Genomic DNA, 26,123 nt, shown 5'->3' on the forward strand with positions numbered 1-26,123 from the left:
CAAGTGTTTGATAATATAATAATCCTTTACTTTCTATAGATTCTATTCTTATAAAACTAAAATAAATGTTTTGAGGCTTATAAAACTAATAGAAATATAATGCCTGTTTGAGTATTAGATAATTTTTGCTTTAGACAACCTAGGCTATGTTCTTGACACTTATGTGAGTTTTGCATTCTTTTTACTTAGTGATTTTTGTTTCTTCATTCCCAGGAATAGTTTAAGAGGGGGAGACTGGGGCAGTAAGAGGAGAATAATTTAATTTGCCACTTAAATTATAAGATCTATTTATGGCACCAATATCTGTAGTCATAAATTATCTTTAAAAATAATTTTCTGACCTCCAGTAACAAACTTTTGCTATTTTTGTACTTGGATAGTAGGTACAAACTTTTGGAATCAAAATTAGAATCCACTCTAAAGAAGTCCCTTGAAATAAAAGAGGAAAAAATTGCTGCTTTAGAAGCTCGATTAGAAGAATCCACAAATTATAACCAGCAGTTGCGCCAAGAACTTAAAACAGTAAGTGATTTCTTTGGAAATAATTTTAATTGTTAAATATTTGGAGAGAAAATTATAAAATAGAAAATAAAAATTTAATATTTTATTAATATTTTGTTTTTTTCTTAAATTTGAGGGTGTTCTTAAACAGATTTTTGCCATGTAGTTTATGACAAACTATATTTTGTCTATACACTGTAATTGATTCAATCCTATTTCATGTGTGTGTGTGTTCCCCATGCAGTTAGGAACATACCAGAATTGATATGTTGGGATAGGGAAAAGGCAGGCTTATTTTATGGGTAAAAGGTCTCAGTGAGAGACAGGCACTTTGTTTTGACACCCTTTTCCTATTGAGAATCCAGGTAAAAGTTTGATAGGAAATTTGTAAGTGTGAGAACACCAAGTAGAGGGAAATCATATGTCATCCTCTTATAAAGTTGAGGGTATTTTTCTAGATCTGTTTTCTTGTGATATTTAGAATTATTTGGTGAATTAAACAAAACTGTTTTCTCTACATGAATAAATTGAATATGAAGAGACTTGCCCTATATTGAGTTAATATAATACTAGATTGGGAGTTTCGTATTCTGATTTATTCTTCCTCATATCGTCTCTGCATTGCTCCCTTGAATGGTTTTATAGTAACTAAACATTAAAACTTGTAAGATTACTACAGGCCACATTTAGAACCATTTGTTTGGAACACTATAGGAAATACAAGTAGCTAGCAGGGCACTGTCCAGTGTTCTTCACAGGGGTTGTCTGAGAATCATCTTCCTACCAGATGACAGTTCAGGTGCAAGTGAGATTCGTGTTGGGTGTGTGTTGGAGCTGCCCTGGCTTTAAGACTTCATGCTCCACAGCAATTATCATCTCTTGCAACAACTCCAGAGGTATAGATTTAAGATCTCCATAATTGTTGTTACTAATTTTAAGAGTTGCTGCACTTAGAGAAATTCAAAGATATGGCTTCATATTAGGTTTTTATGGTTCTCTCAGCCCAAATACAATTTACCAATCAGGGATCTTATTTCCCTTCAGCAAACCTGCCTGGTAACATAGAACATTCCAATTTTATGAGGTTTCTGGAGAAAGTTAACTGAAGATGAATTTCTCATGCAGAAAGGAAAAAGGTTTTGTTTCCTATTTGCCCTTACCATCACTGCTGGTATTCATCTCAGACATTACCATGAAACAAGTATTTATGTAGAAGAAATTCTAGAACTTTGCTTAGTTAACATAAAGGATTATCCAAAAAATAAAGTAAAATTTGGTGCCAGATTTTATTAATCTGCTTTATTTCCTGAATTTTTTTTTTTTAACCCTATTGAGCAGTACAACTAGGTTACAAGTAAAATCAACTCATGAAGCTACTCAGCTAGAAAATAAGTGGGTTTGGATATGGGTTGGTATATATCTATTTCTAGTCTAAAAGGTGGAGACTTAAAAATCTATCATTATCTTTTACTTCCAGCCATTTTGGCATAACTACTATTGGACTAGCTTACTGCTATAAACATGTATTCAGCTGTAATTATACTGTTCTAACTTTTAGTACTATATATGAAGAGGTATATCACTTGAAGATAGACTATGAAAGTTAAATATGAATAGTATAAGTTCTAAAGTACTAGTAACTACAAAAATAGCATGACAGAGAGGTATGGTTAACATGCCAGCAAAAGAGATAAAATAGAATTATAAAAAATCCAAAAGAAGGAAGAAAATAAAAAAGGTGGAGCAAAGTACAGATTGGACAGATAGAAAATAAATAGCAAATGGCAGGTTTAAATAAAAGCATACCACTAATCACATCCTATCTAATAAAGCGGTAATATGCAAATTGACCATCACTCCAATGCACAAAATGGCCACCCCCATGTGGTCAAAGATGGCCGACAGGGGGAGGGCAGTTGGGGGGGGCCAGGCCTGCAGGGGAGGGCAGTTAGGGGCAATCGGGGCAGCAGGGGAGCAGTTAGGCATCAGTCAGGCTGGCAGGGGAGTGGTTAGGGGCAATCAGGCAGGCAGGCAGGCGAGCGGTTGGGAGCCAGCAGTCCTGGATTGTGAGAGGGATGTCCCAGATGGAGAGGGTGCAGGCTAGGCTGAGGGACACACACACACACACACACCCGCACAAATTTCGTGCACCGGGCCTCTAGTTAAATATAAAAGGTCTAATACCTCAGGTAAAAGTCAGAGATCAATGGATTAGATAAAAAGGCAAATCCTACCTATATGCTGCCGCTAAGAAACCTTGATGAAAAATCATATTTTATGTTTGTGTGAACATAAATTAGAGATTCTGATTAATGATACATAAGGTAAAGAAACCATTTTTGAAACTTAGTTGTAAGAATAATGGTCTAAAAATCAGAAGCTTTTTTTTATTTTAAATATATTTTATTGATTTTTTACAGAGAGGAAGGGAGAGGGATAGAGAGTTAGAAACATCAATGAGAGAGAAACATCGATCAGCCGCCTCCTGCACACCCCCTACTGGGGATATGCCCGGAACCAAGGTACATGCCCTTGACCGGAATCGAACCTGGGACCCTTGAGTCCACAGGCCGATGCTCTATCCACTGAGCCAAACCGGTTAGGGCAGAAGCTTTTGAGTTTTATTCTCAGTTCTTCTTACTAATGGCATATGTCTATAACCTTTCTAAGCCTAGGGGTGAAAAGACCTGTGGGAAATTAATGTAAAATAGGAAACTAGAAATGATGTCACCCATCTATGTTACTAGGGTGTTAAAAGTAGGGGAGGGGGGAGCTGGATCCCAGAACACCTATTAGATCGCTTGCCAAGGTTTAAATTACATTCTATTTTGGCATCTTTTTCTTTAGTCTCACATCATTATTTTCTAACTCAATAGTAGCAAATTTTATTGTTGAATTATAAGCTTTCTTAAGGTTTGCATTAAATGTTGAATTATTTTAAATATTTATCCTTGCCTTAATATAAAGTTTAGGTTAATTTAGAAATTTATGATAAATGTCTCCTGGGATAAACTAGTGATTCAGGATAAGTATAACAATAATCATTTTATTTATTTTTTATTTTTTTTAAATTATAAATATATTTTATTGATTTTTTACAGAGAGGAAGGGAAAAGGATAGAGAGTTAGAAACATCGATGAGAGAGAAACATTGATCAGCTGCCTCCTGCACACTCCCTACTGGGGATGTGCCCGAAACCAAGGTATATGCCCTTGACCAGAATCGAACCCGGGACCTCAGTCCGCAGGCCGACGCTCTATCCACTGAGCCAAACCAGTCAGGGCTAACAATAATCATTTTAAATTGAAGAGAGCTATTTAAGTTAATCAGCAATTTTGGTAATGTAAGATGACCAAGTTGCTAGTTTTGAGTTGGCTCTCTTAAAGTAGGATCTGGTTGTAGTCATACCAGAAAACCTTGGATTGCTCAGTCTTCATAAAATAAATTATAGTAATTATATGTGATAGATGAAGGTCTCAATAAAGAAATCATTAATTTATTTAACACAGCTCGTTCTGGGCAACATATCCTTCATAAAAGGGCAAGTGTCTACATATAGATACTCCCTCAGTTTTAATTTAGATCTCTTTTTAAGAGGAATTAATACTGTCAGATCTTTAATTGTTGTTTACATGGGGATCTCTGAAATCTCTAAATCAGCTATAGATAGAGCTCTAAAACAGTTGCTGTTATTAGCAGCACGTCTTCATCTTTAGCAACATTTGCATCATAAATAATAGGATATGAAATTAGAGAATATTTTGTAGGAGCATTACCGATAAAAAAAAAAGTGTATTTGCCCTAGCTGGTTTGACTCAGAGGTTAGAGTGTTGGCCCAAGGACTGAAGCGTGGTGGGTGCAAGTCTGGTCAAGGGCACGTACATCAGTTGCAGCCTCAATCCCCGGCGCCGGTTAGACACATGCAGGAGGCAACCAATCGAAGAATCTCTCTCACATCAATGTTTCTCTCTTTCTCCCCCTCCCTTCCACTCTCTGTAAAAAGCAATGAAAAAAAGATCCTCGGGTGAAGATTAACAAAAAGAAAAAAAAGAAGAGTATATTTAATATTTCTAAGAGGGAAGGATTTGTATTTTACAGAGCATAAATTGTGATTATGCTAATAATGATAATTATACATATTATTTACCATATTTTTTAATAAAGTGTGTCTCTTTAAAAAAATAAATAAATAAATAAAGCGTGTCTCACATTTACCAGAGCAATGCAGAGTCAAATTAATTGTACGAAGCAGAACTGGGATGATTTATTTTCCCCATTAAAATATTTTAAATAAAATTTTAGGTGAAAAAGAATTACGAAGCCCTGAAACAGAGACAAGATGAGGAAAGGATGGTACAGAGCCCTCCTTCAGCTTCCAGTGAAGATAACAAATGGGAGCGAGAAAGTCAAGAAACAACCAGAGAGCTTCTGAAAGTTAAAGACAGACTGATTGAAGTAGAAAGAAATGTAAGTATTTTTAGTAGGAATAAAGGGTTTTTAGAAGTAATGTATAACTAAGAAAGTGTATCTATTCTGGTTTTGTAGCTTTGTTCATTGTATACTTTCTTGACCGATTTGTTTTGTAATATGAATAAAGACTCAATTTACTTTTCTCCATCACCCTCACACAAGACCATCAGTAACCTTGATCAACTCTATCTTGAAAATATACCCCAAACCCATTTTCTTTCTCTCCATCTTTGCTGCTACCTCAGTTGCAGGCTCAAGGTAGCATCATCTGTCATCTGGACTATTAAAATATGCTCCTAACTGGCCCTGCCTTTCCCATTTCTGGCCCAATCTAACCCATTCTCAACACAGTAGTCAGTTATTTTTTAAAACATAATCCAAACCATGTCACTTTCATACTTAAAATCTTCAATTGCTTCCCATTTTAATTAGAATAAAATCCAGATTCTTTACTGTGTCCTGTAAGGTCCTTCCTGACATTGTCCTGCCTGACCTTTACCGTACCACGTTTCTACCCACTCTGTTTATTAATCTGGAGATAATATCTGTTAATATCTGAAAACACAAAACAGTGCCTGGCACATAATAAGTAAATTAGTTCTAGTCATATTGGCATTTTTCTTCTTGTTCCCACCTCAGGCCTTTCTGTTTGCCTCCCCTGCTGGCTTCCCTCAGAATTCATGTCTCAGGTCACATATCGCCTGCAAGATGTCTTCCTTGATCGCTTTCCTCAGTAAAGGAGCTGTCCCCAGCCTAAACTGTTCTTCACTGTCACACCACTGCCTTACTTAGCTTCCTCATAGCACTTTTCACTTATGAAATGACATTATTTTGTTCATTTATTTGTTCTCTACTGAAAAAAAAAAAGCTCCTGGAAAGCAGGTAGCTTGTCTTTCATTTTCTCCACTGCCTTCAGTATGTAGAATAATGCCTCTTTTATAGCAGACACTTTGCTGAATGAGTTATGTATTTGACAACCAACAATAATTGAATGAATTCAACAAACATCCTACAAAGTTGAATAAGCCTTAGGAACTTGCATGCTAACAAGTAAAATAATTGTAGCTGTTATTGTTATTTAATATAACATGAATTAAAAGCTTTAAGCCATAAAGCCAAAAATTAATACTGATTTCTACTTTCTCATCCAAAAATAATTACTGTAAACATCTTTCCCAGAAAACTGTTTGTGATTTACCTATATATAGAAGTATATTTCTTTTACAGTTATATACCTGTGGACTATTAAAATATGCTCCTAACTGGCCATTAATAATAGAATGTCTATTTTTAATTATTCAGTGATATATACATATGTACCTCTATCATTTAGATTAATAATTATACCTCAAACAATTTGGCTGGTATATAAAGTCAGCCAAATTGGCTGACTATAAGATAAATCTCTTTCCCATTGACTTGCTTTATAAATTTCCACTGGAGAAAAAGTTGCTTGGTTGTCATACTTTAGCCATTTTAGATAATGGGTTTATAAAGATGGCTAGCCCTATATTAGATAATTTTTGTGTCTCTGCCATTATATTTGCTGACTACATACTTTCTTAGTGTAAATTTTTCCTGCTCTGAGATATTCTTTCTACTTAGCTATCTCATCTGTTCGTTACAGACTATAGGAATTTTTGTTATTTCTAGGATCATTAGAGCTTGTATATTTTGATTTCTAAAGAGCTGAACAACAATAGTACTTAATATATCCAAGGGAAAAATCGCTTACTTCTTTAGTGTATCAGGATGGTATTCTAGGCCCTGGCTGTTTTTGCTCAGTGGATAGAGCATCGGCCTGCGGACTGAAGGGTCCCTAGTTCGATTCTGGTCGGGGCCACATGCCCGGGTTGTAGGCTCGATCCCCAGTAGTGGGCATGCATGAGGCAGCCAATCGATGATTCTCTCTCATTATTGGTGTTTCTATCTTTCTCTCCCTCTCCCTTCCTCTCTGAAATCAATTTTTATCCTTTGTATTTGAACAAATGAACAAAAGAAGTTCAGTATCAAAAACATCTTTGAAACATTTAGGTTCTTTATCTTTGATTTTTATGGTATATGTGGGTTAAATCCTGACTTATCTTTTATACAGTGAGGTAGTATATATAACATGAAACCCTATCAAGTGAATATTATTGTTGTCCCATAAATGTAGATAAGATAAAAGTAATTTGTTGGGATTCAGTTGTAACTTTTTTGTTGTTGTTAATCCTCACCCAAGGAATATATATATAGATTGATTTCAGAGAGGAAGGGAGGGGGAGAGAAAGAAACATCAATGATGAGAAAGAATCATTGATCGGCTGCCTCCTGTACGCCCCCAACTGGGGATCGAGCCTGCAACCGGGGCATGTGCCCTTTATCAGAATCGAACCCAGGACCCTTCAGTCCGCTGTCTGATGCTCTAGCCACAAACTGGCTAGAGCTCAGTTGTAACTTTTTATACATATTGCAATTATATGTAAATTCTGGTCTTTTATATATTAAAGATTTTAAATTTGGTTTTCTAGAGGATTAGTATTCTAAGTTTATACCTTTTGATGCTATGTTATTTATGGTATGTTATTTAGAAGTAATCCTGAAAATATAATATTCATGACAAACATTTTAATATCTAGAACATTAACTATGATTTGCACAGTAATTCAACCGTTTAACTATAAAACTGAATTATGGCCATATGTACTGGAAAAATTGAAAATGGTATGTTTTGTTTGGATTTGCTCTAGAAGTCCTATAGATGAAATAGAGCTATAGTGAGTGTTTTATACCATGAAAAATAATTACTAAAGAAAATATGTAATATCTGTTAGGTTTGTAGGCACTAAAATTTTTAAACAGATGATTAAGATTGTTTCTACTTCTCTTCCAAGTATTTGTGTTTATAAAATACTTCGTTTTGCTGCTATCCTTGTGACCACCACATATCTGTCTGTCTGTCTGTCTGTCTATCTATCTATCTATCTATCTATCTATCTATCTATATTTGCCTTTGGGCATTTAGAAAAGAAGCACTCCATTTACTAGAAACAGCCCCACTCATTCTGGACACACTGGGCACTTTTGAGCAGCATGAAAACCGTACAACTGACAGTCACATTCTAGTTTTTTGTGTTAGTCAATATATTTAGAATGGAGTATTTTATTTTTCAGGTATTATAAAGCAGACAGACACAGATACAGTAGTCTATTAAGATTTTATCATTATTGCTTTCTTTTCTTAGATATCTGTTTACCATTTGGGATAGAGGGAATATTTTCTTTTCTCTTTTAAGATTATTAGGGTTATTTTTTATTATAATGGTAAAAAATACTTGTACAAAATTCCAGTATCTGTTAAATAGAAATAGTTTGATGTTGCTTTTATTTATAATATGTGTGTTTTCTTTATTAAGAATGCTACACTACAAGCAGAGAAGCAAGCACTGAAAACTCAACTGAAGCAACTTGAGACACAGAACAATAATTTGCAGGCTCAGATTCTTGCACTTCAGAGGCAGACAGTGTCATTACAAGAGCAGAATACTACTCTTCAAACACAGAATGCCAAGCTTCAGGTTGTAATGTAATATGTGGGGGATATGCAACCAAAGTCTTGAATTATGCTATTAAAATAATTCAACCTAAAACATATATATGATATAGGTCCCCTAATATATATCATATATATATATATATATATATATACTAGTAAATATATAATAACACCTACCAAAAATCAAAATTAAATGGTAACCTTGTTCTTTGGGACATGAAAATTCAAATTTTCTCAGTATAATGTGCATATATCTGCTTTGATTTATTTAGAACTTCCTAAAGTTAATGTAATCTTATTTAAAAAAAACACAAAAGAACAATATAAGCTATTTTCCTTATGTCTGATAACAATATACATTCTTATAGGTTGAAAATTCCACACTTAATTCCCAAAGTACCTCTCTTATGAACCAGAATGCACAACTCCTAATCCAGCAGTCTTCCTTAGAAAATGAAAATGAATCTGTAATCAAAGAGCGGGAAGACCTGAAATCTCTCTATGATTCTCTGGTCAAAGATCATGAAAAACTGGAACTTCTTCATGAACGGCAGGCTTCGGAGTATGAATCTCTCATTGCTAAACATGGAACTCTAAAGTCTGCCCACAAAAATCTTGAGGTGGAGCATAAAGACCTTGAAGATCGGTAATTTATTATATTTTCTGTGTTTTTAATTTAAAACCTATTTACTTTGGGTAATAAAGTAAATGTTGAGTTAAACACATCTAAGAGATTATGTAGGAAATTTATATAAATTTACATGTTTTGTGATACTGGCATGTAATAAATTACTCTTTTTTTTTTCATTTTAAAGTATTTTTCCCCTTGAGGAAATATTATAAACCAAATATCTAACTTTTCCCCCCAGTTATAATCAGTTACTAAAACAGAAAGGACAATTGGAAGATTTGGAAAAAACACTGAAAGTAGAACAGGAAAAAATGCTGCTTGAAAACAAAAACCATGAGACTGTAGCTGCAGAATACAAGAAACTTTGTGGTGAAAATGATAGGTAGGTAATAAATATTTACATATTTTAGTTTTGTATTATTATTCATTACATCTAAAGTGTATACTACCTCTTTGCAGTACCATCCATAAATTAGAATTTTAAAAACAGACCCCAGCAGTAAGTAAATTACCAACAAAATCATGCAGCTAGTGATAGAATGGCTCAGACAAAAACCTAGATCTCCTTTTCTCTCTCTATTCAACTGATTAAGCTTTTTTATTTTAAACCCTCACCTGAGGATATGCTTCGAGAGAGGGAAAGAAGGAGAGAGGATGAGAGAGAGAGAGAAAAAAACATCTAGCAGTTGCCTTCTTTATGCTCCTCGACTGGGGAGCAGACCCACAGCCCAGGTGTGTGCCCTGACTGGGAAGTGAACCAGCAACCTTTCAGAGCATAGGACGGAACTCTGCCAACTGAGCCACTCAGGTTGGGCCAAGTAACTTAAGTTTTCAAGCCACGTTACATAATGAAATTTTTGTACCTTGACAGCATTTGCATACTTTATTAAGACAGAATGTAATGGCCCTGATTCTTTATGTCTTTCTCTTTTTTTGCTAGTCTGGTCAATTCCTGTCTTTTGAAGTTGCTACAAGTGAGCAACCTTATGATTTTCTAGCTGATTTATTCATACTTTTATTTTAACAATCTTAGGTATTAATAGCCTCATATTGCCATGGAGCAATTTTTTTTTAACTTGAAGTCTTGGGAAAATCAAAACTTGCCACTGGTAATCAAGTTACTTCATAAGGGTACATTTTCAAGATTTTTAAAAACCTTTGAAAAGTTTAAACAGCTTAAACCAACCAAGTATGTCAAACCCATGGCCCGTGGGCCACATGCCTCATTTATTTGGCCCGTGTAGCCTTTGAGTTTCACATACTTTGCCTAAACATTTTCACTGCACTTACATTGCCATAGCTGAAGTGCTAAAAGGCAGCACACAAAATTTTGCGTGTCTTTACATCTTCAACATATTTAAGTGCTGAGAGATTTCATTTCAAGGGAAAAAAGTACTCAATATTTTAAAAATCTAGTTTTTACGAAATAGAAACTGATTCTTGATCAGTGTAGTAATTGGCAGAAGAATTCTTTATATTCTCTAAAGTATGTCTGAATGTGATTTGCAGCATTTTCACATTATGTAAATGACAATGAAAGCTATTAAGAGAATTTGATTATATTCTATTATGATTTCTAATTATAGGTTGAATCATACATATAATCAGCTTTTAAAAGAAACTGAAGTTTTACAAACTGACCATAAAAACTTGAAAAGTCTTCTAAATAATTCCAAACTGGAACAAACAAGATTAGAAGCTGAATTTTCAAAGCTGAAGGAACAATACCAACAGTTGGACATTACATCCACCAAGCTAAATAACCAGTGTGAGGTGAGCTTTAACAAGTTTAATCACTGTCTCCCTTTCGTTAGGCATCCAGACTAAAAACTAAACAGTGATATTATAGTGACCAGCAGTGTATATTTAGCGGGATGTTTCTAAAAGAATTGGTCAGGGATAATTGAAATTCATAAGTAATTAAAAAACCTTCCTTTATTATTAATTTCAATTTTTTTGTTTAAACTTCTATGTTCAGGTACTTTTACTATATATAAAACCATTTTTACTATTATAAAAAATGTTACTGGCCACTTGGCATGTACAGTAAACTAAATAGATAAAACTCTCTCCCCCTGTGTAGTTTATAATCTGGTGGAAGGAAACAGACAATAAACATAATAAGTAAGTGAAATACATAGTGTTTCAGTGTTTTGTTACATATGGCTGTGTAGCAAATTACACCAAAACTTAGTGGTATAAAACAATTATTTATTATGCTCACAGATTCTGTGGGTGGGAATTTGGACAGGTACAGGGAGCCAGTTTGCCTCTGCTCCACTTGCCCCTGGGCCCTCGGCTGGAAGATGGAAAGGCTGGTGGTGGATGCTGGCTATCAGCTGGAGGGAGGGATCAGTTTCCTTCCTGTGTGATCTCTTCCCATGGGCGGTTATTGGCTTTCTCACAACATGGTCAGAACCAGACGAAAACCATCTTTGTTTTAATGATCAAGCCTCAGAAGTCATGCAGCATCATTTCCCCTGCATTCTATTCATTGAGGCATCTAAGTCCTGTCCAGATTCAAGGGGAAGAGAAATAGACTCAGCCTCTTCATGGAGAAAAGCAAGGTTCTAGAAAAGCACATGGACTAAAAATACTGGTGTAACCATTTTGAAAATTAGCCTGCAACATGTGGTATGTTAGAAAGTGATAAATTATGTGCAAGTACAAATGGAGTAGGGTAAAGGGGGGTAAGGACTGTCAGGGAGCGGGGTAAGGGAGTGCAGATTGAAATTTTAACTAGGCATCATTGAACAAAGATTTGAAGGAGATTAGGGTGTTATTATGTGGATATCTGGGAAAAGATATTCCAGGCAAACAGCCAATACACTGACCCTAAGGCCAGGGGAATCCTGGTGTGTTTGAGGAACACTCAAGGAGGCCCGTGTGGCTGGAACGGAATGAGCAAAGGGGAGAGTGGTAATAGTGAGATCAGAGATCTGCGTGGCCCAGACATGTTGCCTTATAGGCCATTGTGAAAACAAGCAAACAACTTTGACTTTTATTCTGAATAAAATTAGGAGCCATTGGAGGGTTTTAAATAGAAATGACATTATGCCTATGTATACAGTTTTATTCTTAACGTAATTTCATGGCTCTTACAATGGTTGGGTAAAGTGCTAAATGTTTTGAAATATAAAAATGATACTGGAAGTCTTAGATCACCCTTAAATTTTATGGTTGGTACCTAAATAATTAGTTTGAATATAGCTTAACACCTGAATTTCATGGAACTTTTAGGGAACCAGCACTTAAGCAAACCCTTAAATAGAGTTAGGAATAGACTGTATAAGAAAAATAATACCTAAAAGCTTTTTGTATTAAATTATAAACCAGTAGAAGGAAAAATTAGTTTGAAAGCATATACAGGGTGGGGCAAAAGTAGGTTTTCAGTTGTGCATATGGAAAATTAGTATAATAATTAGTAAATAATAATATAAGAATAAACTTACGTACTTACAACTATAAACCTACTTTGCCCCACACTGTACATTTAAATACTCAAAGCTTACAATGTATAGAACATTCATTCTGCCTGTGATTTATAAAAGTCTTAAGTAAAATATGATTGGGGTAATGGACTTACAAAATGGTGGAGAAGCATGAAGAATTAACTCCCCAAGAAACAAAATTCGACAAAACTGTCAAAAATTATTATTTTAGTACTGTGGAACTCACGCAGAAGCAAACAACACATTGAGAAGCATTTATTAAAAACTGCTCAACTTTGGGTAGGAGCTATAGTTGTCTGAGGCAATGTGACTTCTCCCATTCTCATTCCCTCTCCCTCTCCTAGTTTCAGTACCCGGTAGTTCTGCCTGGGTGCAGGGCAATCCATGAAAAGCAGCACCTTTGCTACTGGAGGGGACTGGCTTGATTTGAGCAGAGCACAGAAAGCCCCAGGCCCAGGAGCGCTGTCAAAGGCCAACTCTCAGATAGCCTGAGGTTGGAATATTGGTTGGGACAAAGTTACAGATCAGCAAACGCGTCAGAAATTTTACTGTGAGATCCAAGCAATGAGACAGTCAGCCATAGTGGGTCTTGATAATGTCCCACATGTCACTAGTGGTCTGGAAGGCTGCCTAGGAGAGACCAGAAAAAGTCCTTCGCTACCTGCTTAACCCTGGCTTGACTGTCCCAACTTAAAATGTTAACCCTTGGCTATGGGCTAAGTCACATAACTTAATTTGGAGACAGTGAAAAAATGAATCTGTATCTTTGTGGGAAGGGATAGTGACTGGAAGAGAGCACAATGAGTGTTTTTGGAATACAATTAATATGCTGCTTCTTGCTGGGGGTGCTGGTTTCACACATATTCACTTTGAAGATTTTTTAAAATTGATTTTGAGAGAGAGAGAGAGAGAGAGAGACAGACATCAATGCAAGAGCTGAACATATATCGGCTGCCCCATACACGCCCCCTACCGGGGACCATGCCTCAACCACCCTGGCATGTGCCCCAACTGGGAATCGAACCCGCAACCCTTTGTTGCACGGGACGACACCCAACCAACTGAGCTACACTGGCCAGGGCCATGTGTTTACTGTAATGCTTCATTGAGCTTTATATACACTTAAAAATTTTTTTCCTATATATATGTTTTAACCAATGTCCGTTGACATGATAATGCTGTATAACAATAATAATGGAGAGTAAACATTTATTTTTGCTCATGAGTCTATGGGTCAGTTGAGCAGATGTGCTGACCCATGAATTGCTGTGTAGGCCGAGATCAGTTGATCATAGTCGGGCTTGCTCCTGCATCTGCGGGTATCTGGCATGTACACTGAGGGCTGGCTGGTGTAGGGTGGCCCAGCTAGCATAACTTCACTGTTTACTCTGTCTCTCATCCTCCAGCAGGCACATAAGCCTCTTGAGGTCTGGGCTTGGAACTGTCACACAATCACTTCCATCTCCTTCTCTTGGCCAAAGGCATTCCAAATACGAGAAGAGAGAAAATAGATTCCTTTTTTTGATGGGAAGAGTGAGAAGTCACATTGTAAGAGGATATACGTATAGGGAGGAGGATAACTGGATTCAATTTTGCAATGAATCTGCCACATGTTATATTTCGATTTAATAATATATAGATAAATGAAAGAAACTTAGCACAATATTGGCAGTTATTAGATCTAGATGACTGTTTATGGATATTCATAAATAGCTTTTCTATAGGTTTTATTTATTGATTTGAGAGAGAAGAAGGGAAGAGAGAGAGACACACACACACACACAGACATCGATTTGTCCCACTTATTTATGCATTCATTGGTTGATTCTTGTATGTGCCCTGACCAGGATCGAACCTGCAACCTTGGCATGTCGAGATGATGTTCTAATCAACTGACCTATCCAGCTAGGGCCATGAGAATTTTTTAAATGTTTGTTTTCTTTATCTTATTTTTTTGGAGGAAAGATTATTGTTGGCATATATTTTTTAAAAAATACATATCTCTGGGCTCTATATCCCGATCTGCTGAATTCAAATGCTAGCACCCAGAAATCTACATTTTAAAAAATATACTTTATAAGTGATGTTAAATTTTGAGAATCACTACTGTGGGCTTTCTGATTTCTGTTGGAACCACTGGCCTAACTAAAGCATATTTCCTTCCAATTTCTATTAAGAAAAAGCAGCCCAATGCTGCTGGCAGCCCAACTACAAGTAACATGAGCTAGCAATACCAATCATTGACAAGATTACCTGCCTCCTTTGTTCAAGCCACAAAAAGTATATAGCAACTTATAAGGTTCCTTGAAAACAGTGGTTGAAGGAAGAAGGGGGTTTATTAAGTATCTGTTGGGTGCCATAGGCATGACACCAGGTACTTTACATGTATTATTTAATCTTTGCAAAAATCTTACAGGATGGGATTATCCTCATTTTATAGATGAGGTCATTGAAGCTCAGAGAATTAACTAACTTGTTCAGTGTTTCATAGCTCCTTAAAAGGCCAGAGATTTGAATCTAGCTTTCAGAATATAAGTTAAACAATTTTTAAGAAAGCAGTGTTTTTGGAACTAACTAATTTATGATAAGCCCAATGTTTGTGAGAATTACGAAAACATGGATGTATAGCACATAACCCAGTTCTTTAGCTGTCATTACTAAACTAATCACTCACATTCTGACCAAAGTGTGACCATCTAATTGTTCAAATAGCAGGAGATCGAAATCTGTGAAGTACTCTATTTTTCAGATGTTTTGGGTGATTTATGTTAAATGTAAATGTTGATATTTTAAAAAATAACTGTGTTTCAACAGTTGCTAAGCCAACTTAAAGGAAATTTAGAAGAAGAAAATCGGCATCTACTAGATCAAATCCAGACATTAATGCTGCAGAACAGAACACTGTTGGAGCAGAATATGGAAAGCAAGGATCTTTTTCATGTTGAACAAAGACAGTACATGTAGGTACCAAATAATTTTGCATTGTGAAATATTAGTTATGATTTTATAATTGCAATTTCTGGTGGCAGAGAAAACAATCTAATTTTTTTTGGCTTTCAACATTATTTCAACATATATTTTTTTGAATGCTTATGTCTCAGGTTCTATGCTGATAACTAGAAATACTAACATGAAAACATGGGTACTGCTCTTAAGGAGCTAGTAACATAAAGTGAGAAATACAAATAATTGCCATAATGGAGGTATGTGTAGGAGGCCATAGAAATATATCATAACTGTACAAAATATGTATGTTCTAAAATTTAATTTTTATTTTTATAGTGATAAGTTAAATGAATTAAGACGACAAAAGGAGAAATTAGAAGAGAAAATTATGGATCAATACAAATTTTATGAGCCATCTCCTCCTAGAAGGTACTATTAACCAAAATTTACTCATTTTTATTCTGAAAAAAGAACAGAATATTTTAAACTTCTAATTTTGTGAAGGATTTATTTTAGACTAATAAGAACTTTTTAAATTATTCTATCAGGAGAGGCAACTGGATTACTCTAAAAATGAGAAAATTGATAAAGTCTAAGAAAGATATTAATCGGGAACGTCAGAAATCTCTAACATTAACACCTACCCGCTCCGACTCCGGTGAAGGATTTCTTCAACTCCCCCATCAAGATAGTCAAGATAGTTCTTCCGTAGGTTCAAACTCCTTAGAAGATGGCCAAACTTTGGGGACCAAGAAAAGCAGCAGTGAGTGCTTAAACTCTTTAAACATTTGTTATGTCTAGTATTGATTTAGAATCCTTTCTAAAAGATTTTTTTAAAATAACTTCAACACTCCTTTGAGATAATAGTCTTAATTAATGCATTTCTTTTAAACTCTATATAATTATAAAATTCATTACATACTACAATAATACATAACTACATGATTTTCTATATTGTGTGTGTAAAGATATTCCATACACAGGGATACCAGCATTTGGCCAGGGAGGTAAAACAGTGTAGAAAGAACATTGAAATAAGAGCCAGAAACCTCTGCCATTTGCTAGTTCTGTTAATATGGGCAAGTGTTTCACCTTTGGGTCATACTTACCAGGGTGATTATGAGGAGCAAGTGAGAAATATTTATAAGAGCTCATTTTCATAATTAGAATAGAATAAGGCATTTTATAATGAGGTTTTACTCATACTTTTGTATCAAATTGGAACAAAGTTACATTGGGCAAAGCAAAGAAATAGGTATAAATTTGAAGAGAATGCTATTTAAAGATTTAGAAATAATTGATAGTTATGAAAAGTACTGAATGACTGATAAAGGATTGGTTAAAATAGGGGAGGAGATATAAATTTGTGTATAAACTTGTGATTTAATATTTTTTGTCTTTTTGTTAATCCTCACCCAAGGATATTTTTCCATTGATCTTTTAGAGAGAGTGGAAGAGAGAAATAAAGAAACATAGATGTGAGAGATGCATATTGATTGGTTGCCTCCTGTATGTGCCCTTGACCGGAATCGAACCCGGGACCCTTCGATCTGCAGGCCGACACTCTATTCACTGAACCGAATCAGCTAAGGCTGATTTAATATTTTTAATTACAAATACAGAAGTTCACATCATAATGTGCCCTATATAATTCATAATCTTTTCATTTCATTACTAGTGTGCTTAGCTAAACAGGAGTAGCAGAGTAAACGGCTAAAGAAGTGCATTTTAAGAGAAAGAGAAAAGAATCCAATCCTGGGCCCTTAGAAGATGTCCAAGAAGTTGACTATCAGTGTTCTTATAAAATATATAAACAGTATACTTCAAATCTATTCAATCACCAGAGTCAATAAATTTAAAAAAATAATTTTATTTATATATATATATATATATATATAAAATTATTTTTTTAAATTTATATATATATATATATATATATATATATATATATATATATATATATATATATATATTTCATTACTATTCTTTTAAGTGAATAGCAGGCAAAAACAGCTACTACTTCCCTTAGAGGTAGACACTCCATATGGATAACTTTCAAAAAACTATAGACAGTGTTTTGGCCTTGGGAATTACCTTTGAAAGGCAGTATTTTCAGGTGTAGGAGATTGGACATTCATTATAGGGTATATTTTAGAATGCAACTGTAGCACCTAAGAACTAGAATCCATAATCAAGCAGCAAATCATAAACATACATATGTACATATTCATGCATACACACACGTGTGTGTGTATTTATATAGTAGGCTCAAGAAATTTGTTTAATTCTATGTCCCCACATAAGAATATTATTACCTGGGTCTTTTGCTATCTAGTCTTTTCACCCAAATCTGCATGAAACGTCTGAGTATTGTAGAAAGATCATCAAGTTTTCTTAAAATGTTTCCAGATAATTTACTTCTATCTCTATCTTTAGATATAAAAATCTGACATTTTATTAAATGAGAAATGGTAGTAGATATACTTAATTTTTTTAATTAAAGGAAGATATTTCAATTCAGATATGAGAGCCTACACAAGAAAGGCATGACAGTCTTTTCTGAGACCATCTTGTTTGTTTTAAGTACAGGATGGGGCAAAGGTAAGTTTACAGTTGTATGAGTTTATTCTTGTATTATTATTTTTATTGTATATTTTCCATGCAAACAACTATAAACTTATTTTTGTCCTACCCGTCATTCCTTCATACTCTCTGCTAAAACCTTCAAAATAAGAATCAAAAGGAAGTAATATTCTCTTTTCCTGCAATTGTTCAGTTTTAGAATTTTTTAAAAAATACATTTTTATTGAGTCTTTTTTACAGAGAGGAAGGGAGAGGGATAGTTAGAAACATCGATGAGAGAGAAACATTGATCAACTGCCTCCTGCACACCTCCTATTGGGGATGTGCCCACAACCAAGGTACATGCCCTCGACCGGAATCGAAACCGGGACCTTTCAGTCTGCAGGCCGACGCTCTATCCAGTGAGCCAAACCAGTCAGGGCTAGAATTTTTTAAATAAACACAAAAACCAACAATGCTAATGTTCCCTTAATTTCAGTATGGTTTTGGGGGGGAAAACGTTGTGTATCTAAAAACTAATTGCCATAACAAAGATCACATTCTACCACTGGCAAATTTGAAACTCCTGTGGTCCTCTCCCTTTTGTAAGAGTGTCTGTCAGTAAAGCAGTCTTTGGAAAACAGTTGAAACAGAAAAAGAAAGTAAAGACAACATGTGCATGTTGCAACCATTCAGCTTTGGTTTAGCTAAGTGTCCATTTTTACATTGTTTTCAGTTCATTTATTTTAATCATTGAAAGTAATTGTTCTATACGAAGCTAGAAAAGAAATAGGTCAAATTAAAAGCTTAAATGAATCATGACTATGTTTTCCTAATAGCAATCAAATATATAAGTTAAAAAGCTGTATGTACATTGCATTCTCCTTAATGAATGATTCTTGTCAGTGTGTCAAAGAGCTTTGATTATTTACAAGACAATGGTAAACCCTGAGAAAGAGCGTAGTTATTAGGGCTGTGTACAATGTTTTTAAGTCTATGCAAGTTGATTCATTAGTGCCTGAATTGTAGTTCCAAAATAAATACATTTTTTGTATTTACTTACTTTTTTTAAAAAGTTTAATCCTCACCCAAGGATATATTTTTTGTTTTTAATATATTTTATTTATTTCAGCGAGGAATGGGAAAGGTAGAGAGAGATAGAAACATCAATGATGAGAGAGAATCATTGATCGGCTGCCTCCTGCATGTTCCTATGGGGGATCGAGCCTGCAAACAGGACATGTGCCCTGACTGGGAATCAAACCGTGACCCCCCCTATTTCATAGGTCGACGCTTAACCACTGAGCTATGCCGGCCGGGCGATGTGTTTTGTTTTAATTGATTTTGAGAGACAGAGAGAGAAACATCAATCGGTTGCCTCCCATATGTGCCCCAACTGGGGATTGAACCAAGGGGTGTGCCCTGATCCTAGGAATGGAACCCTCAACCTCTTGGTGTATGGGATGACGCTCAAACCAACTGAGCCACCCAGCCGGGGCTTTTTGTATTTAAATCTTATTAAAATATAGTTTAGCAAGATGTAGTTCAGTGATTGAGCATTGACCCATGAACCAGGAAGTCACAGTTCGATTCCCAGTCAGGGCACATGCCCCGGTTGTGGGCTCAATCCCCAGTAGGGAGTGTGCAGGAGGCAGCTGATCAATGGTTCTGTTTCATCATTAATGTTTTTATCTCTCTCCCTCTCCCTTCGTCTCTGAAATCAATAAAAATATATTTAGAAAAAAAATATATTTAGTGTAGTTTAAGAAAGTTAGTGACTCTAGTGAACATTTTTATTTTTGTACTAATGACTCCTGTAGTTATAACCCTCATTTACATTCACAAAATCTTCTTGCACAGTACTATCTTTGATTTTTTTAATAACCTCACTGAAAAAACCCTTCAAAATAAATACCTAAAAATGTAATATACACTTTTTTGGGGTCATTTTTGCTTGCTTTAGGATGCCTTCATATCTTTTAGCCTTATCAGGACTTAGTGTTAGCACTTACTACTGTCATAATACTTTTTTCTCTTTCCCCAGACAACTTTTTGGTAAAATGAAGTTTAATGTAATTGCTCATTTCATCTTTTGAAAGACTGTTCAAAGAATATATATTTTCATCGTGCTACTACATATTGCACCAAGAAGCAATTTGCTATTTCTTTATTAAAGTTTAAGAAAGTATTGAAAATTTTTAATGAAAGTTTTAAAAGCTTTAGATTGTTTAAAACATCCCATAGGCACTTTAGTTTTTGGTGATGTATATTACTAAAATACTCTTAAGTGCATATGCTTAAATTACTTTTTCCGTAAAGCCTTATAATTTAAAAAATTAAAGAATATAGAGGATTGAAAAGCCTTGTACATTTTTAGCACGTATACTCTGTGTCCCACCAATAGTTCTAATTTTAAAGGTATACATTTACAACTTAACTAGGAAACTTGTTCCATAAGTAATTCTAACCAGTTCCTGTATTTATAGGACTTTAGCTAATCCAAGCTTTCAAAGTATATGTTCCTCATCATTGTCTTCAGTGCCATTCCAAGTATTTTAAAGTATCAGAGTGCTTATTTCATATTTCATTATCACTCAGCAGCACGAGAATAATAACTTTAATATAGCATACATAAGCTGAAACTCAGACATTCATTTCTGTCCTTAATTTCAACATTTAACTCCCATCTGTTCTTCTCCCTTTTTTCTGTTTCATTTTTCTGTTTCTGTTTTTCCTCATGCTCTGACATTAAAGTGGTTGCACTGAAAAGACTGCCCTTTTTGAGGAACAGACCGAAGGATAAAGACAAAATGAAGGCCTGCTACCGTCGTTCCATGTGTAAGACTTTATGACAGTTCAGCTTCTTTCAGTTGACTACATTGGCTTCCATTACTAATTTTCACTAACCTTTCTCTGGACTGTGCCAATTTTCTTATTTTACAAAGTGCAGTCTTCCTCTAATACAAGGAGCTGGAAGAATTTTTTTTTTTTTCAAAACTGGCACTGAATTTGCATTATATGTATGTTCACTGATACATACATATACATGCATATGTATAGTTGTACGTGTAATAATATACTTGTAAATTTCCAGTGCTTTCTAAAAGTTGGCAGAAATAAAACCCTAATTTTATGCCATTAGAGATTTTTTCCCAAAGAAATTTACTTAAAGAAAATATAACAGAATGTTTAGCAATAGACATTTATTTCCTTAATGAACTAGATTAAATAAATAAATAAAATGGCCTGTAACCCTTAAAAATGTTTGTCATTCTTTATATAATAATACTCTGGTTTTCCTTTTTTTTTTTTTAAGTGGAATGGGTAATTACATAATCACATTAAATGTCTGTCACTTTGACTATCGTCTCTTTCAGGTTTTTATTAATGGTATACTTATTTGGTTGATAAAATGAATAATTCCTTCAGTAACCTGCTCTGACCAAGGACTCTTTATCATTTTCAGTAATGATGCCGTATAAGAACTGCTCTCCATCTTACCTTTATTCATTCCATTTTTGTCACCACAAAACCACATTATGAAGGCTTCTAATTATATTGCACATCGCTGCGCAAAAGCATGGCAGTTGTACAGAGTAAAATTCCTTTTCCCATCTTTAAATGGGGTGGAGATGGGATAAAAATATTTACTGAAATTTATTAGCCTTTGGCCTATTCATTTCATTGAGCTGAATGCATGTCATAATTTGAATGACATTGTGGTTACAGTTTTTTGTTTTCACTTGCATTAATCCATAGGGAAAAACCCCCAGATCATTTATAAGACAAAAGAGAAATAAGAGCAAGAACATTAACCGTGCTGATTCATTTGCTTTCATTTGCATCCCAGCCATGAATGACCTGGTGCAGTCCATGGTCCTAGCAGGAGGACAGTGGACAGGTAGTACTGAGAATTTGGAGGTTCCGGATGATATTTCAACGGGTAAAAGGAGAAAAGAATTGGGAGCTATGGCCTTCTCTACTACAGCTATCAACTTTTCAACTGTCAACTCTTCTACAGGCTTCAGATCCAAGCAGTTGGTTAATAATAAAGGTATAGGCCGTCTGCTATTTGCACTGTTGTGGAACTGTTGGCAACAGAAATTTTAATTTGACTTTCCCATGTGTATTTTTTGACAGCAGCAAACGGAAATAATTATCAAAACAATCTGGCTTTGATTGGAGGGAATTTTCAAAGCATTTCAAAAAATTTAAGACATAAAATAACTAAAAGTTTTTCCTAAGCTTTTAATAATAAACAGCTAATGAACTGACAAGAAAAGAAAAAGTAATGCAAGTAAAGTTTGAGAAAAGGAGAGAATAATAGAAGCTTAAAAAAAACACACACCTATGACTTCAAACAGAGAAAAAAAACACATGTAGAACAACCGAGGCTCTTGCTTTGCAGGGTCAGGGAGACTGTTCTGTTGACGAGTAAACTCATCAGAGCTATTCTTTTTCTTGCTCCAGTTCCAGTTTTTTGTTGAGTCTAGAAATATATTAAATAGAGATGTATTATATGTAATTGAAAAAGAGTTTCCATATTCTGAGTAAATAAAATTTTACAATGTTTTTTTGTTGTTGTTAAGAAATACTTTTATATCTATTTTGCTATTTTATGTAGATGCTACATCCTTTGAAGATATAAGTCCACAAGGTATTAGTGATGATTCTAGTACGGGATCAAGAGTTCATGGTAAGATATGAACTTTATGTAGAGAGTACTTATTAACTATAGAATGTTGCATTGAATCTAAATGTGCATTGCCAGCAAGGATGTTTTATCTAACCTGCACCTCATACCTCTGCCATTTCTTCAAACCTAATACTCCCCTTTGCCCCTTTTAAGGATACTGCTTCATCTAAATAGTCTCTGTTTTAGTCAAGGTCATTTATAAAGTATTCCTGCACAATGATTAAAGGTAATTTTGTTGCCATTTTGGTATAAGTTTAAAAGTTCTGAATTTTTACTATATTTACTCTAAGAAAATATAAACTTTAAGAAACCATATTCTGCAGAAGCATCGAACAGACTGTCAAATTACAGCAGGAAGGCTGGGGAGTGTTGGGGGGGGCGGTAAGAGATCAATCGAAGGACTTATATGCATGCATATAATCATAACCAATGGACACAAGACACTGGGGGGGGGGGGGATAAGGGCATGTGCGGGGGGGGGGGGGTAGAGGAGGCCAGGGGAAGGTCAATGTGGAAAAAAATGAGACATATGTACTACTATTTGTAATACTTTAAACAAGAAAATTAAAAAAAACATTCTGCAATGTCAAGCATTCAGGTTTTTAAATTTCTATCTGGAAAATCATATCTTACCAAACTAAATTATTAACAATAAGTGGATAACATGTAAAAGGAATTTCATATGAAAGCAGGATTTTAAGAAATAGGATAGGGCCATGTTAACTGTGCGGTTGTTTCCCTTCTATGGATAGGAATACAAAACATTAACTGCAGATGCTCATATTCCTCCTGTTTGTGGCATCTCTGCAATGTGCAGGGTTCTTTGTTTGATCTGTTGTAAGTGACCTAATCACTAGCACCTTTTTTTGCATGTCACTCTATTAATCTAAAATAGTCCTAGTATCCTTCTAGAAATCATATTCAAATCTAATATGCAATTTATCTTCTTTTCTTTAAATTTCAACAATTGTTTCAGACGTGCCCTGTATTACTAAACTATGTGGTAATGAATGTCTTTGCTCTCTAACGTATACGATTCAGCTGTCGGTGGGCATGCTCAGTGTGTGCAAGTATGCACGATTACTTTCTCAAAGCATTCTGTGGTCAGAATGTAAAGTTCAGTGTCAGCAGCTGGAAGTTTTATCACACTGTCTCCTGATGTTTTCATTTAGCTTCGAGACCAGCCAGCCTGGATAGTGGCAGGACATCCACTAGCAATAGCAATAATAATGCTTCACTCCATGAAGTCAAAGGTATGCTGTAGGTAAATTTATTAATATGTTCATCCATTTCCACATTTAAAAGGGAGATGGATGAAGTTTCTAGGGTAAAGTGTGAAATCCAAATCATCTGTTTGGAACATAGTTCCTTGGAATATTTTATACTTTCAACATTGTAATACAAATGTATTTCAATGTATATAAATGTAGAAACAGGAGCAGTTATTTTGGTTTCCATTTTTTATCTTTCACGGGTAAAATATTTTTATTATAATTTATACTTCAAAAATATCTGTAGTTCTTATTTTACTTATGTTTTATCTTTCTCATTAACATGGTTGTCCTTAATTTTTTCATGATGCATGCACATTGAACTCACAGAAGGAGTTTTACATACACAAAACTTATCCATGAAATAGGGGGAAATATATTTTTTAATTTGATAAGGCAATTGTGTGTATATATGTGAAACAAGAGCCAAGTGGATGCATATAGCTCATCTAAGAATTATTTCAAATATTTTTCCTTAGTTTTTAAATATACATTCCAGGTAAGGCTGTTATGTAATGTCTGTCTGGAAGCCTTGACTAATACCTTTTTCCTTAAAGGTATACTGCCTACTCAGATTCTGGAATTGTTTAATAGATTATAAAAGTGTTAAAATACTATTCTGTACAGTCCAGAATTGCCAAATTAGAGTCAATGCATTTGTTCCATTGCTCTTTGCATTATAAAATCCTTTTGTCTCCATTTCAGTTTATTTCTATCATTAATGCTATGACTTTTTTGCCATGATCTGAAAAAAAGGGATTTTTAAATTTTTATAATCATGTTTGTATAGCCAGTAGGAAAAAGTAATCTGAACATATGAAGAAGTATTTGAAAATTTAAGAAAATCTTATTTCTATAAAATTGTTACAGAACTTGAGCCAAATTCTTTCATGACGTACTTTACTCTTTTGTGATTGGAAAACCATGGAAAGTTGCATTTATTATATACTGTATCAGTTTGCTTTTGATCAAAATTATATGCCTATTTAAATTTAAAATTTTTTTCTTTAAGGTCATTTATTAAGGATGAACAGATAAAACTTTAAGGAATAAAAACTTCATAGAAAGGCAAAGCATTAGAATTTTTAGCATTTAGAATAGTTTTTGGTTTTAACATTCAGAAATAATTTAAAATTCCTACAGTCACGTCTTGTTCTAAATTGTGAGGTGGTTTACAGTTATAGTTGACTCTTGAAAATATGCGGAGGGGGAGGGGGTCAGCACCCCTAATCCCATGTTATTCAGGGTCAATTTGTATTTAAACCTGTATTTTAAAAAAACATATTAACCATTTATTTATTCATTCATTTCCTCATCAAATGCATTAAGTGTCTGCATTATATGTTTAGGCTCTGAGTATGGTGGCAAAGGTGCTTATATTTGTCAAATTGACAAAATAAAGAAGCAGGCTATGATAGACTGATAAGTTTATGGTAGACAAAATAATCTGGCAGTTGTTAGACTAGTGAAAGATAAACATAGTTACTAAGCATTTCTAAGTAAAGCTTGAAAGTCCCTTCGGCTCTTCGTAAGAACCCCGTCAATAAATCTTTTTACTTATGTAGTTTTAATCTCATTTCTATTATTGAATTCTTAACACACCATTTACTCCAAAAGCAGGTGCAGTTACTATCCAGAGCAGGCCACAGAGCCATAGCAGTGGGGAATTTAGCTTGCTTCATGATCATGAGGCTTGGTCCAGCAGTGGTAGCAGTCCAGTCCAGTACTTGAAAAGACAGACCAGATCAAGTCCAGTGCTCCAGCACAAAATGCCTGAAACTGAGAGTCGAGCACATCACAAGGTCAAAACTGGTTCCCCTGGAAGTGAAGTTGTTACTCTACAACAGTTTTTGGAAGAAAGCAACAAGCTTACCTCAATACAGGTTAGTTTTATAGGTGACCTTAATTTAGATGGGCATTTCAAGTTAAATATCTGTGACAACTTTAGAGCTTTTTTGTTGTTGTTAATGCCCGATGATATTTTTCCCATTGATTTTTAGGAAGAGTGGAAGGGGAGGGAAGGAGAGAAACATCTGTGTGAGAAAGACACATCAA

The 26,123-nt window shown here is 34.7% G+C and overlaps 1 protein-coding gene across 2 annotated transcripts in view; it reads left to right on the plus strand.

Annotated features, from left to right (window-relative positions):
- Positions 1-26,123, plus strand: part of CCDC88A (coiled-coil domain containing 88A) — a 105,314-nt gene that overhangs the window by 70,905 nt on the left and 8,286 nt on the right. The window contains exons 17-30 of one of the 2 annotated variants that reach the window (XM_014447194.2): positions 381-522; positions 4,805-4,969; positions 8,371-8,532; positions 8,879-9,156; positions 9,380-9,523; positions 10,728-10,914; positions 15,408-15,553; positions 15,876-15,968; positions 16,088-16,302; positions 20,856-20,939; positions 21,952-22,155; positions 22,726-22,797; positions 23,970-24,050; positions 25,686-25,951. In XM_014447194.2, the coding sequence (XP_014302680.1) occupies positions 381-522; positions 4,805-4,969; positions 8,371-8,532; positions 8,879-9,156; positions 9,380-9,523; positions 10,728-10,914; positions 15,408-15,553; positions 15,876-15,968; positions 16,088-16,302; positions 20,856-20,939; positions 21,952-22,155; positions 22,726-22,797; positions 23,970-24,050; positions 25,686-25,951 (2,239 nt within the window). The remainder of the gene's footprint in view (positions 1-380; positions 523-4,804; positions 4,970-8,370; positions 8,533-8,878; positions 9,157-9,379; positions 9,524-10,727; positions 10,915-15,407; positions 15,554-15,875; positions 15,969-16,087; positions 16,303-20,855; positions 20,940-21,951; positions 22,156-22,725; positions 22,798-23,969; positions 24,051-25,685; positions 25,952-26,123) is intronic. The other variant, XM_006083327.3, reaches the window with a different exon arrangement.

The sequence above is a fragment of the Myotis lucifugus genome, unplaced genomic scaffold (genome assembly GCF_000147115.1).
Source record: "Myotis lucifugus unplaced genomic scaffold, Myoluc2.0 scaffold_6, whole genome shotgun sequence".
NCBI classification, from domain to species: domain Eukaryota; kingdom Metazoa; phylum Chordata; class Mammalia; order Chiroptera; family Vespertilionidae; genus Myotis; species Myotis lucifugus.